Source organism: Saccopteryx leptura, chromosome 7, assembly GCF_036850995.1.
Source record: "Saccopteryx leptura isolate mSacLep1 chromosome 7, mSacLep1_pri_phased_curated, whole genome shotgun sequence".
NCBI lineage: Eukaryota > Metazoa > Chordata > Mammalia > Chiroptera > Emballonuridae > Saccopteryx > Saccopteryx leptura.
Window position 1 is genome coordinate 120,953,871 of NC_089509.1, and position 12,619 is coordinate 120,966,489.

The 12,619-nt window shown below is 56.2% G+C and overlaps 1 protein-coding gene across 3 annotated transcripts in view; it reads left to right on the forward strand.

Moving 5' to 3' along the window:
- The first annotated feature begins 4,437 nt into the window (after positions 1–4,437).
- Positions 4,438–12,619, forward strand: part of ANO7 (anoctamin 7) — a 30,639-nt gene continuing 22,457 nt past the window's right edge. Inside the window, exons 1-4 of one of the 3 annotated variants that reach the window (XM_066346086.1) lie at positions 4,438–4,598; positions 5,655–5,772; positions 6,687–6,744; positions 11,104–11,246. In XM_066346086.1, coding sequence (XP_066202183.1) covers positions 4,561–4,598; positions 5,655–5,772; positions 6,687–6,744; positions 11,104–11,246 — 357 coding nt within the window. In that variant the 5' untranslated portion in view covers positions 4,438–4,560. The remainder of the gene's footprint in view (positions 4,599–5,654; positions 5,773–6,686; positions 6,745–11,103; positions 11,247–12,619) is intronic. The other 2 variants (XM_066346088.1, XM_066346089.1) reach the window with 2 other exon arrangements.

Here is a 12,619-nt window from a genome sequence, read left to right on the forward strand (position 1 = left end):
AGGTCGGGAACTGGGAACATCAGGTACAGTGGAGGGGGTAGGCTAGACAATCACCATGGTAACGTATGTAGTTAGAAGGTAATGCATGCGCTGGAAGAAGGCAGAGCATTTTGACGGCTCACCGAAGAGACACTGAGTCTGGCTGACACAGGATGACCCTGACAGGTCCAACTGATCAGAACAAAACTGCGGTGTGGTTACTGAGAAGGGGACACAGGGAGGAGGAGGGGTGGGGAGGAGCCCATTGGCAGAGCAGCCAGGAAAGGGGCGGGGAGGGGCAAAGGAGGCCTTCACACCTGAGCTGTGGGCCCAGGCACCTGGCGGGAAGAGCTGGGGAGAGGGTGCGCAGGCACCCCCCCACCATGTGGCTGTGGGAGAGCCAGGAAGCAGGGCAGGAGGAGCCCGGCTGTGGGGCTCTGGGAGGCGGCCGGCTCCGGCAGAGCGGCAGATGAGCCGTGGAGAGGGGTCCCTGAGGAGGGGAGGGCAGGACAGCCATGCAGCCACGAGGGACCTGGGGCAAGTGTCCTGTGGAGCAAGAGGCAGACAGAGAGGAGGGAAGCAGAAGGGCAGTGGGAAGACGAGCAGGCCATGTGGAGGAAGGAGGCTGCTGCTCTGCGCACAGAGGAAGTGAAGAGGAGAGGCGGGGTGGGCGGGGCCCGGGTGGGCGGGGCCTGGGTAGCAGAGGGCCGACCCATCGAGTAGAGCAATAGGGGAGCACAATTCGGTGCAGGAGAACGGAACCACCTGGCGCCCAACCCTCAGGCCATGAGCAGGACAGATGGGAAAGGCAGAAGAGTAACCACTACGTGAACACCTGAAATCAGTACAAAATAATATTGAGAGTAAAGTCTCATTGGAAAAACAACAAGACAGAGGTGTCACCCAGTTTGGCAGTAACTATGGGACCCTTCACCCCAGCAGTTTTGTTCAGACCAACAATGTGCCCATCCCCAGGAATGAGACACATTTGTTCTAAATCAACCCCAACCCCAACCCCATCCTTAACCCCTTCCAGGTTGCATTATGGCCAGGGTTAGTCGGAGACTCATGGTTAGCCAATGAAACTCGCCTTCCTGGGAAAAGGGGCAGGTGCAGCTAGTGTGATGCCTTGAATATGGATTTGATGGCTGGACCTGCTGCAACCGTCTTGCGACCAAGAGGCAAGGGCTCTGGTCATGACTTCCTGGAGCCTCTGAACCCACCCAGGTGCCACCACTTCCCACTTCTTATAAACTGAGGGAGAGCTTTTTCCTTAAGCTGCAGTCGTCAGAAGCTTTTTACTTTAACTTCCACCAAATGTATTTCTAAATGTTACATAAATGAATATAAAAAGTTACAGTCATTCAGTGGTATAGCGTCAGCCCAGCCTGGGGGTGTCCCAGGTTCAATTCCTGGTCAGGGCACACAGGAGAAGTGCCCATCTGCTTCTCCACCCCTCCCCCCTCACTTCTTTCTCTCTCTCTCTCTCTCTCTCTCTCTCTCTCTCTTTCTGTCTCTCTCTTCTCCTGTCCTCCCACAGCCATGGCTCAATTGGAGCAAGTTGGCCCCAGGCACTGAGGATGGTTCTGTGGATGGCTCTGTGGCCTTCACCTCAGGCGTTAAGAGCTCTGTTACTAAGCAACAGAGCAACGGCCCAGATGAACAGAGCATCACCCCCTAGTGGGCTTGCTGGGTGAATCCTGGTTGTGGCGCATGAGGGAGTCTGTCTCACTATCTCTCATCCTCTCACTTAAAAAAAGAAAAGTTATAGTCAAATAAAGCTAGTGTAGCAAATACTAGACATGGGCTCTTCTTAGTGCTTTTGGGACCCAAAGAGTCACCTGTGCTGGTTATAGCTTGCTTACTTGCTTCTTTCCTTTCTTAATTTTTTAAAACTGCAAAAGTAACACAACTTGAAAAGCATTTCAGGGTGCAGGGGAGGGAAGTAAAGAGGGACAAATATATGGTGATGGAAGATGATTTGACATTGAGTGATGGGCACACCACACCATCAACAGTTCAAATGCCATAGAGATGTTCACCCGAAACCTATGTACTTAATGATCAATGTCACCCTGTTAAGTTTACTTTTCTTCTCTTTTTCTTTTTCTTTCTTAAATGAGAAGCGGGGAGGCAGAGAGACAGACTCTGGCATGCACCCCGACCAGGATCCACCTGGCAAGCCCACTACAGAGTGATGCTCTGCTCATCTAGGGCCCTTGCTCCGTTGCTCAGCAACCGAGCTCTTCTTAGCACCTGAGGCAGAGGTCATGGAGCCATCCTCAGTCCCTGGGGCCAACTCGCTCTAATCAAGCCATGGCTGCAGGAGGAGAAGAGAGAGAGAGAGAAAGAGAGAGAGAGAAGCAAGAGGGGAGGGGTAGAGAAGCAGTTGAGTGCTTCTCCTGTGTGCCCTGACCAGGAATCAAACCCAGAACATCCACAGGCTGGGCCAACACTGTACCACTGAGCCAACTGGCCAAGGTCAAATTTAATTCTCTAAATAAAGAAAAGAAAAAAATTTTTCAAACCATAAAACACCGCCCTGGCAGGTTGGGCTCAGCGGTAGAGTGTCGGCCTATTGTTCGGAGGACCTGGGTTCGATTCCTGGCCAGGGCACACAGGAGAAGCGCCCATTTGCTTCTCCACCCCTCCGCCGCGCTTTCCTCTCTGTCTCTCTCTTCCCCTCCCACAGCGAGGCTCCATTGGAGCAAAGATGGCCCGGGCGCTGGGGATGGCTCTGTGGCCTCTGCCCCAGGCGCTAGAGTGGCTCTGGTTGCAACATGGCGACGCCCAGGATGGGCAGAGCATTGCCCCCTGGTGGGCGTGTCGGGTGGATCCCGGTCGGGCGCATGCGGGAGTCTGTCTGACTGTCTCTCCCTGTTTCCAGCTTCAGAAAAATTAAAGAAAAATAAATAAATAAATAAATAAAACCCATAAAACACCGTAGAGAGGCATGGCCTATGATAGTGCCATAGGTACAGCATTCGACCTGGAATGCTGAGGTCGCCGGTTCAGAAGCCTGGGCTTGCCCCGTCAAGGCACAGACAACAAGCAGCTACTATAAGTTGATGCTTCCCTCTTCCTTCTCTATCCTCTCTCTAAAACCAATAAATAAAATATTTTTAATCAATAAATAAAATCTTGTGTGTGTGTGTGTGTGACAGAGAGAGAGAGAGGGGGACAGATAGGGACACACAGAGAGAGAGATGAGAAGCATCAATTCTTCATTGCGGCACCTTAGTTGTTCACTGATTGATTTCTTATATGTGCCTTGACCGGGGGCTACAGCAGAGCAAGTGACCCCTTGCTCAAGCCAGTGACCTTTGGGTTCAAGCCAGCAACCCCGCGCTCAAGCCAGTGACCCCATGCTCAAGCTGGTGAGCCCACACTCAAGTCTGAGACCTCGAGATTTCGAACCTGGATCCTCTGTGTCCCAGTCCAACACTCTATCCACTGCACCACCTCCTGGTCAAGCAATAAATAAAATCTTTTTTAAAAATTGTAGAGAATAAAAATTGAAAAGTTTACCCAGAGTAAGTCCTTGCCTAGGTGACCTCCATGCATGTGTCCCCTGGGGCTCCAGCTGTGGGATGCAGTGGCTGGAGGCTGTCCCTTCCTGCTCTTCTTGGACCAACAGCCGTGGGACCACCAGAGCCACTTTGCCACCAAGAGTAGAGAGCCCCCAAGAGCTGTCCTCTTCCTGGGATGGCCCATGCTTCCCTGCCGAGGCTCCATGGGGTCAGCCCAAGGCCACCTTCTCACCACCTGCCTCCCACTGTTCTGAGGCCCTGAGCACCTCCTGAACCCACCCTTGCACAGGACTGAGCCTCGGGTCTTTGTGGGGAGAGCTTGACCCCAGACAGACGCCTCAGTGTTGCTACTCTCAGACCCAGGGTGTCCCGGCTGCTGCCCGGGCTCTCTGCTGGGCTTGAGGGAGGGGGCCTAGCCACAGGGGCCCCCGAGGACGGGCATGGGGACCAGGCGCGGCTCCAGCCAGGGCGAGCATCTGATTCAGGGGTTTCAACAGGCAGAAGAGAGCAGGCTGTGAGGGCGAGGGAGTGGGCTTTCGGGAGGCTGGGACCCCCGCTCAGAGATGGGCCCCGAGCTGTGGGACACGTCTGAGACCACACCCAGGAAGTGGCAGAGCTGGCTCGGCAAGTTGGGTCCCCTGAGGTCCCCTCAGGCACAGAGGATGACAAAGCCCTCCAGCGGCTGCCCAGCTGAGTTCCACCTCTGCCACCCTGCACAGCAGCAGCTGGTGGCTCTGAGCTCCCTCCACAGAGAGGGGAGAGAGTGGAGGGCGGCATTTGCATGTGGGCGTTCGGGCTCTAGGAAAATGCAGGGCCTGTTTGCAGACTCCCGTCCACACCCCTTCTGCAAACAGAGGCAGATCCTGTTCCAGGAGCTGGGAGACCTTGCCCACCCCGGTGCCAGGCGCCTCTCCCGCCTGCCCGCTGGCTGGGCGCGGTGGCATGCAAGTGGCTGTCGCCGCCTGCACAGGGCTCTCCGGACAGGCTCCCTCCAGTCTGCCCGCAGGGCCACCCAGACGCGCTCAGACCAGACTTGGGCTGGAAGTGGGCCATGACCTCCGAGGCCTCTCCTGGAAACCATGGTGCCAGGTGGGGACCACTCTACATCCTCGCGCGGGCACAGGCAGGGGGGCAAGCAGAGGGACTCCGGGGAGGCTGGTGACGGGGCTCCAAGGGGTGGACGCGCCAGGGAGGCGGGCACCCTGAGGCCTGGCAGAGTCAGCTCCAGGCCTAGGGAGCCGAGAAGGGCCAGGTGCTCAGAGTGGCTTTGGGCAGGGCACCCCACCTGTCCAGTGAACCAACCTCGGAGCAGGTCACTCCTGAGCCTCTGGTTGGAGCGCCCTCTGTTTGTCTCTGCTGAACAGAGCTCTGAGGAGCCCCCTCCCCGCCGGCTCACAGTAGCAGGAATGCCCCATACCCGCCCTGGCTCTGGGGTCCCCCAGTCCTTGACAGGGACCACGTCATGATGCCGGGATGTCACGAATCCTGACCCTGGGGCCTCTGGAACCTGGGAGGGGTCAGGAGGTGTGTGCCGCCTGTCTGCTTCCCACCCGCACACTGTCCAGGTCGTCACTGTGGCCCTGGTGACGTCCCTCAGGGCCACATTTGTTCTTCCGAGGTGAACCACCAGCCCCAGCTCAAATCCACCCCCTTCTGGGCTAGGCCTTCTCTCGCTCATTGACCCACTTTGCCAGCCCGTCAGCTGGAACCATGGTGACTGACCTCCCCACAGAGCACAAGCTGGGCAGGGTGGGGGGAGGACGCAGGGTCAGCGTGGCCAGGCCAGCATCGGGCCAGGCTCAGGGCCCCCAGGAGGAGCCCAGGCCCTGTCTCTCTCTGTTAAAGGGCTTCGTCCGTCCCCCGCAGGGGAGCAGAAAGAAAAGGGGCGCCCCTGCTCCGAGCCCACATGCAGGGCTGAGGGGGAGGTGGTCACTCGTCGGATAGGCTGAGGGACTGGTCAGGAAGCTCCCTCGCCCGGGTCTGGGGTCCTCACGTGGTCCCAGGTCAGACAGCTCAGCCTGGCCCTCTCTGCCCGCGGCCCAGGGCTCCTCCTCACTTGTCAGGCGGGTCTGTGGACTGTGAGGTGGAGGTCCAGGCCTCATGAGCGCCCTCTGTGACCCTGGGTCCCCCGCCCCGGCCCTGCAGGTGCAGGAGTGGGATGTTGCGGAGGCGCACACCGGAGGAGGACAGCGCGGTCCTGATCGACTTGGCCACGGGGATGGAGAAGGGGGACTGTTATGGGAGCACAGCCAGCTCCTCACAGGTACCCTCCGTGGCCGGCCGGGGACAGGAGGCCCCTCACCTCCCTGCCAGGCTCCAGGCCACAGTCTAGGGTGGATGCAGGGGGGTCTCTGAGTCCCCACTCCCGGGATGAACACAGGGACTCTGGGGACCATGGCCTACACTGTCCCCAAGCCTCTGGGAGTCGATGCGTTCCTGGGGACCCTGAGCCCTCACCTGCTGCGTGGACCTCCTGTGTCCCCGAGCTGCCTGGCGATGGGAAGAGGGAGGTGTCACGGGTCACTGCTGCCTTGCTGACCCTGAGGGATGTGCAGACAAGGCCAGTGAGGTGGGGACAGGGACACGGCCAGACCCCACCAGCATGGAGGGGAGAGAGGGAAGGTGGGGCTCCCACTCCTGACCCTGGGGGGCACAGACACCCAGAGCGAGGCTGTTGGGAGGATTCCTGGTCCCAGGCAGAAGGCCCTGGTGTGAAAGGCCCACCTGGGCCCTGGGTGGCCTCCCGGGCTCTGCCCACCTCACCCCTACAGCTGAGAGGGGACATGGGGCCCCTTCCTGCTGGCCCACAGCGTAGCTTCTAGGGGTGGGAGACACAGTGCCTCCCTCACCCAGAACAGGATTCCACTCTGGGCTCATGACCACCTGGTCCATCCACAGAGCCACCCACAGGGCATCCCCTCTAACCTCTGGAGGCCAGCAGGAGTGGGTACCCTCGGTACTGGCCATGCTGCCTGCAAGCCTGGTCCTTGTCCACAGCCCAGGCCAGCGGCTCAGAGGCCAGGGGGCAGGAAAGGAACGGGGTTTCCTCACCCCAGATGTGCCTGTGAGCCTCTTGCCCACACCCACTAGTGTCTCCTTCCACTCAACCTGCTGTGCTCCTGGGTGGGCTAGGGCAGGGCGGGGCTGTGCCCTCACGGTCAGGTGCTTCCCTTCCAGCTGGATGGATACCCGGCGGCCACCTGCAGGGTGGGGAGCCCCGCCAAGCCCCGGACTGGTGAGCCCCTCCCAGTATCTGCCAGCTGTGCCCATGTTGGTCCTGGGGGCGGGGACACAGACGGGGCGCCCACAGACAGCGGCAGGAGGACAGCAGGTCCTGGGTCACTGTCCTCTGTGACCAGGCCGCCCTCCCTCACCCAACACTATCTCCTGAGCCAGGTCAGGTGCCAAGTTCTGTGCTGGGAAATGGGGTGAGACCTCTTGATGAGCAGAACCCATTCTGGGGACACAGCAGAGAAGGGGGTCCCTGCCGGAGGGCTGAGGCTGGAGGGGGCTCTGGCGGACAGAGGGGGTGCCCCCCTCCCTCTGCTCCGGCCTCAGGACAGCTGGGAGCTGTGCTGCGTAGCTTTCTACCCTCTCCACCCAGCCCCGTCGCTCCTGTCCACCCTAGACCGCCGCCACCGTCTCCCTGAGGACTGCTCCTCCTGGGCTCCCAGAGCCCCTCTACCCTCCTCTGCCCCCCCAGGCAGCACCAGAAAGACCCTTATTAATAGTAGACACCCTCACTTCCCACCCGCTGGGGTGGCTCCTGTTTAAACAACAACGACAGAAACAGAAAATACCAAGTGTTGAGAGGACGTGGAGACACTGGAGCCCCGTGCCCTGCCGGGGGGATGGAGAAGGGGGGAGCCGCGGTGGGAACAGGCTGGAGGTTCCTCAAAAAAATTGAACATAGAGTTACCATGGGGTCCAGCAACCCCACTTCTGGAAATACACCCAGAAGAATCGATGACAAACACTAGGGTTGTTTCCATTGGGAGGGGCTGTGGTCACAACACCTCAGTAAACATTCAAGGGTACGGTCGTGTGCAGACGTACGTGTTCATCTTTCCTGGGCAGGTACCTTTGAGCGGAACTGCCAGGTCACACGGCAACTCAACGTTTAACATTGTAGGAGCTGCCAAACTGTCTTCCAAAGTGACTGCCCCATTTGACAAGCCAGCAGCAATGCACAGGGCTTCCAGTTTCACCACTCATTGCCCCGTCTTGGTGACAGCCACCCCAGTGGGTGCCAAGTGCCATCTCATTGTGGTTCAGATTTGTGATTTCCCAGTGGCTAATGATACCTAGCATCTTTTCATAGGCTTATTAACCGTTTGTATGTCTTCTTTAGAGAAATGTCTATGCAAAACTTTTGCCCACTTTAAACTTGGGTCATTTGTCTTTTTATTAGGTTGTAGCAGTTCTTTATATACTCTGGATACAAGTCTCTCATCAGATACATGATTGGCATGTATTTTTTCTTCCACTCTGTGGGTTTCCTCTTCACTTTCCTGGCAGTGCCCTTTGAAGCGTATAGGTCTTTAATTTTGACGAACTCCTTCTTATCCACATTCTCTTCTCTGTTTTAATTTCTTATCAATAGTCTCTTTTATTGTTGTGCTTTTGGTGTTGTATCTAAGAAACCAGGTCATGAAAATTTACAACTGTGTTTTCTCCTGAGAGGTTTATCATTTTAGTTCTCATCCTTAGTTCTAAAATCTTTATCTTACGATCTTTACTTTATTCTTTTTTTTTTTTTTCATTTTTCCGAAGCTGGAAACGGGGAGGCAGTCAGACAGACTCCCGCATGCACCCAACCGGGATCCACCCAGCATGCCCACCAGGGGGCGATGCTCTGCCCCTCTGGGGTGTTGCTCTGTTGCGTCTAGAGCCATTCTAGCGCCTGAGGCAGAGGCCACAGAGCCATCCTCAGTGCCCGGGAAAACTTTGCTCCAATGGAGCCTCGCTGCGAGAGGGGAAGAGAGAGACAGAGAGGAAGGAGAGGGGGAGGGGTGGAGAAGCAGATGGGTGCTTCTCCTGTGTGCCCTGGCCGGGAATCGAACCCGGGACTCCTGCACGCCAGGCCGACGCTCTACCACTGAGCCAACCAGCCAGGGCCACAATCTTTACTTTGATCTCATTCTTGTGCATGGTATGAAATAGGGGTCCACATTCATTCTTGTGTGTGTGTGTGTTTTCGAAGTTGGAAGCCGGGAGGTAGAGAGACAGACTCCCGCATGCACCCGACTGGGATCCACTTGGCACCTCCACCAGAGGGCGATGCTCTGTCCATCTGGGGCGTCACTCTGTTGCGACCAGAGCCATTCTAGCGCCTGAGGCAGAGGCCACAGAGCCATCCTCAGCGCCCGGACAAACTTTGCTCCAGTGGAGCCTCGGCTGCGGGAGGGGAAGAGAGAGACAGAGAGGAAGGAGAGGGGGAGGGGTGGAGAAGCAGATGGGCGCTTCTCCTGTGTGCCCTGGCCGGGAATTGAACCCGGGATTTCTACATGCTGGGCTGATGCTCTATCACTGAGCCAACCAGCCAGGGTCCACATTCATTCTCTACATGCGGTTGTCCACTTGCACCAGCACTGTTTGTTGAAATCTCTGTTCTTTTCCCATTGAATTATGTTAGCCCCTTTGTAAAACAAAACAAAACAAAAACTGACCATAGATATATGAGCTTATTTTCAGAATTCCTAATACATTTTATTGATCTATGTCTATCTTTATGCCAGTACCATACGGTGTTGGTTATTCTAGCTTTGTCCTGAGTTTTGAAATAAAAACACACGAGTTGTACAACTCTGTTATTTTTCAACAACATTGTGCAACCTTCTGGACCTCATGTGTTTTCATAGAATTTTAAACGTGTCAATTTCTGCAAAAAAAACCGACAAAAAAACCCCAGCTGGGTTGCTCCAGGAATTGAGTCTGTAGGTCACTGTGTTATCCTGACCATGACGAGTCTTCTTCACGTCTGACTCTTACATAAGGAACATCTTTGCATTTAACTCTTCATTTCCTTTCAGCTGTGTTTGGTGGTTTTCAATGTGTAATTCTTGCACATTTTTTTTGTTGTTAAACTTGTTCCTTTTTGGTGCTGTTATACAGTGTGTCCGTAAAATCATGGTGCACTTTTGACCGGTCACAGGAAAGCAACAAAAAACGATAGAAATGTGAAATCTGCACCAAATAAAAGGAAAACCCTCCCAGTTTCTGTAGGATGATGTGGCAGCATGTGCGCATGTGCAGATGATGACGTAACACCGTGTATACAGCGTAGTAGCCCACGGGCATGCCCGTCGAGATATGGACGGTACAGAGGAAAGTTCAGTGTGTTCTGTGGCTCGCTAAATTCAAATCCGTGACCAAAGTGCAACGTGAATATCGGCACGTTTATAATGAATAACATTACTCGGTGGGATAAGCAGTTGAAGGAAACAGGCAGTTTGGTGGAGAAACCCCGTTCTGGTAGGCCATCAGTCAGTGACGAGTCTGTAGAGGCTATACGGGATAGCTACCTAAGGAGCCCTAAAAAACCTGTGTGTGAGCCCACATCGAACTGACCGAATAGGTATGAAACTGGGAGAGTTTTCCTTTTATTTGGTGCAGATTTCACATTTCTATCGTCTTTTGTTGCTTTCCTGTGACCAGTCAAAAGTGCACCATGACTTTACGGACACACTGTATATGGGATTTTTTTGTTTCATTTCTAGTTTATTTATTGCCAGTATATGGAAGCGCAGGTGACTACTGTTTACTGATCTGGTTCCTAGCAATCTTGCTAACCCTGTTGTGAGCTCCCGTGGTTTTTGCAGAGGACCCTCCGTGTTTCCGATACACGAGACCGCGTCACCCGTCAGCAGGTCGTTTCGCTTTCACTTCTGACTGTCTGTTGGTCCTTGGAGGTGTGGTCACTCTCCTTGCTCATCCCTATTTCCATCTGCGAGGACCTCCTTCAGCCCGAAGGACTCCCTCCCGTGTCTCCTGCAGAGCAGGTGTACGGGACGGCGTCTCCCGGGTTGGGAGGGTCTGAGGTCCTCACTCAGACTCATCTCTGAAGAACATTTCCAGGGTTGGGACTCCAGTGTCCCCTGTGTCCCCCGGCACGTTAGCCACCCTGTCCTCTGGCCACTTGGCTCCTGCCGCTTCTGTTGAGGAATCAGCTCTCTGTGTTCTTATTGTTCCCTGGAAAACAATGATTTCTTCTTTCCTCTGTCTCTGTAGAGCACAGCGGAGATGTGCTGTGCCTGGTTTTCCTGGCTGAAGTTTCTTTATCCTGTTCGGGCATTGCCGAGATTTTTGATTCTTTGGATTGATTTCTTTCAACAGATTGACAAATTCTTGACCCCTTTTCTCCAGAGCACTTCTTTTCCCCCTCTCTCCTCCTGGGTCTCAGACAACAGTGTGCTGGCCCTTTGACCGTAACCACACCCTCTGGTCCGGAGCGGCAGGCTAAGGGTCCAAGTGCTTGGCTCCTGCCTTCCCCGGAACCAGGGTGTCGGGCTGGGTTGCTGGCAGCCCCTCCCTCCCTGGGCTGGCATCCCAACGTTAGCCCGTCCTCCCTGCCACTGTCCCCATTGGTCCCCAGCAGATTTTGTCCTCGTTTGGGAGGAAGACCTGAGGCCAGGTCAGCAGCAGGACCGTGCCACCTTGGACAAGGCAGACACACACAGGGCCTGGCGGGAGACCTTCCTGGATAACCTTCGTGAGGCTGGGCTGCATGTGGACCAGGTACACGGCGTTGGTTGTGGGCAGGCGGGGCCCGAGGGCTGTACATCCACGAGGCCTGAGGTCGTGACACCCAGAGACCTGGAGCAAATCAAGGCCAGGTCCGAGCTGGGTGCCCCGCCCGCAGGGGGAACATCGGCCCGTCATAGAGCACCAGGCTTGCTGATGGGAGCAGGAGCCTGTCAGACTCACCGGAATCTCATACGCTCTCTCCCGCACTCGCCCGCCCCACCTCCAGCATTAGAGCTTCCGTCCAACTGGGACGTTTGTCATGATGGCTCTTGTGTGCTTATCGGATGGCACAGGGAGCACGGCCATTCACAGGGACGGGGTCAGTTGTAACAGTCGGCTCCACCTGGGGCGCAGCAGGAGCTGCGTGCTGTGGGGTCAGTGGGGCTCAGAGCCCCTGGGGGTCAGGGGCCGAGCCCTGGCTACACCTCGTCCCTGCTCCGCCCCAGGGCCCGCGACATGCCTCCCGTGTCGTCCGCTGGTTCTCGACCCCCTTCCTCTGCCGTCAGGTGCCTGTCCCCCCCCCTCCACCGCAGAGCGATCACCCCCGGGTTTTACGTTAATCACATTCTGTGTTTTTTCATCACTGGGACCCCAAGTGCATGTCACCAGACAGAGCAGCTTGGTTCGGTTTGAACTTGGCAAGCCGTGCTCGGTGTGACTCCTGACACCACGCTCTCGCGAGCCCCGTGCACCTCGCTGGGGCAGCCGCGGCTGGACCGTGTCCCTGCTTAGGGCTCTGCATGGCGCGACTCCTCAGAGCTATGCGCTTACCCGTCCCGTAGACGGACATCGGGCTGGTTCCCGGTCAGGGGCTTTTATGAAAACTGGCTGTAAATTCTCGCATGTGGGCGTGTGTCCCGGACCAGGTGCAGGCCTCTCTCCCGAGGGTGGACTCGCCGGCCTGGGTGTGGTGTGGCCGCCGTCTCCCCGAGGGCTGGCTGGATGTCGCCCCTGCTCCCGCCGGCCAGGAGCCCTGTGCTCTGTCTTCTCCGCGCTTGGTTTAGTCTGACTTGAATCTTCCCCCGTCAGGTCAGGTCAGTGTGAGATGGTGCCCCTGGGGTTTCAATTTGCATCTACCCTGCTTCCCAAAGAGAACGAACATTTGTGCACGGTTATGAGCTGCATCTCTAATTCCGTGAATTTCCGTTTTCCATCTCTTGCTCCTTCCTCTATGGGGTTGTTGACCTCTCTCTGACCTGTGTATGGGTGACCCATGCTCTAGACCAGGGGTCCCCAAACTACGGCCCGCGGGCCACATGTGGCCCCCTGAGGCCATTTATCTGGCCCCCGCTGCACTTCCGGAAGGGGCACCTTTTTTTTTTTTTTTTTTTTTTTTTTCCTTTTCTGCCTTTTTCTGAAGCTGG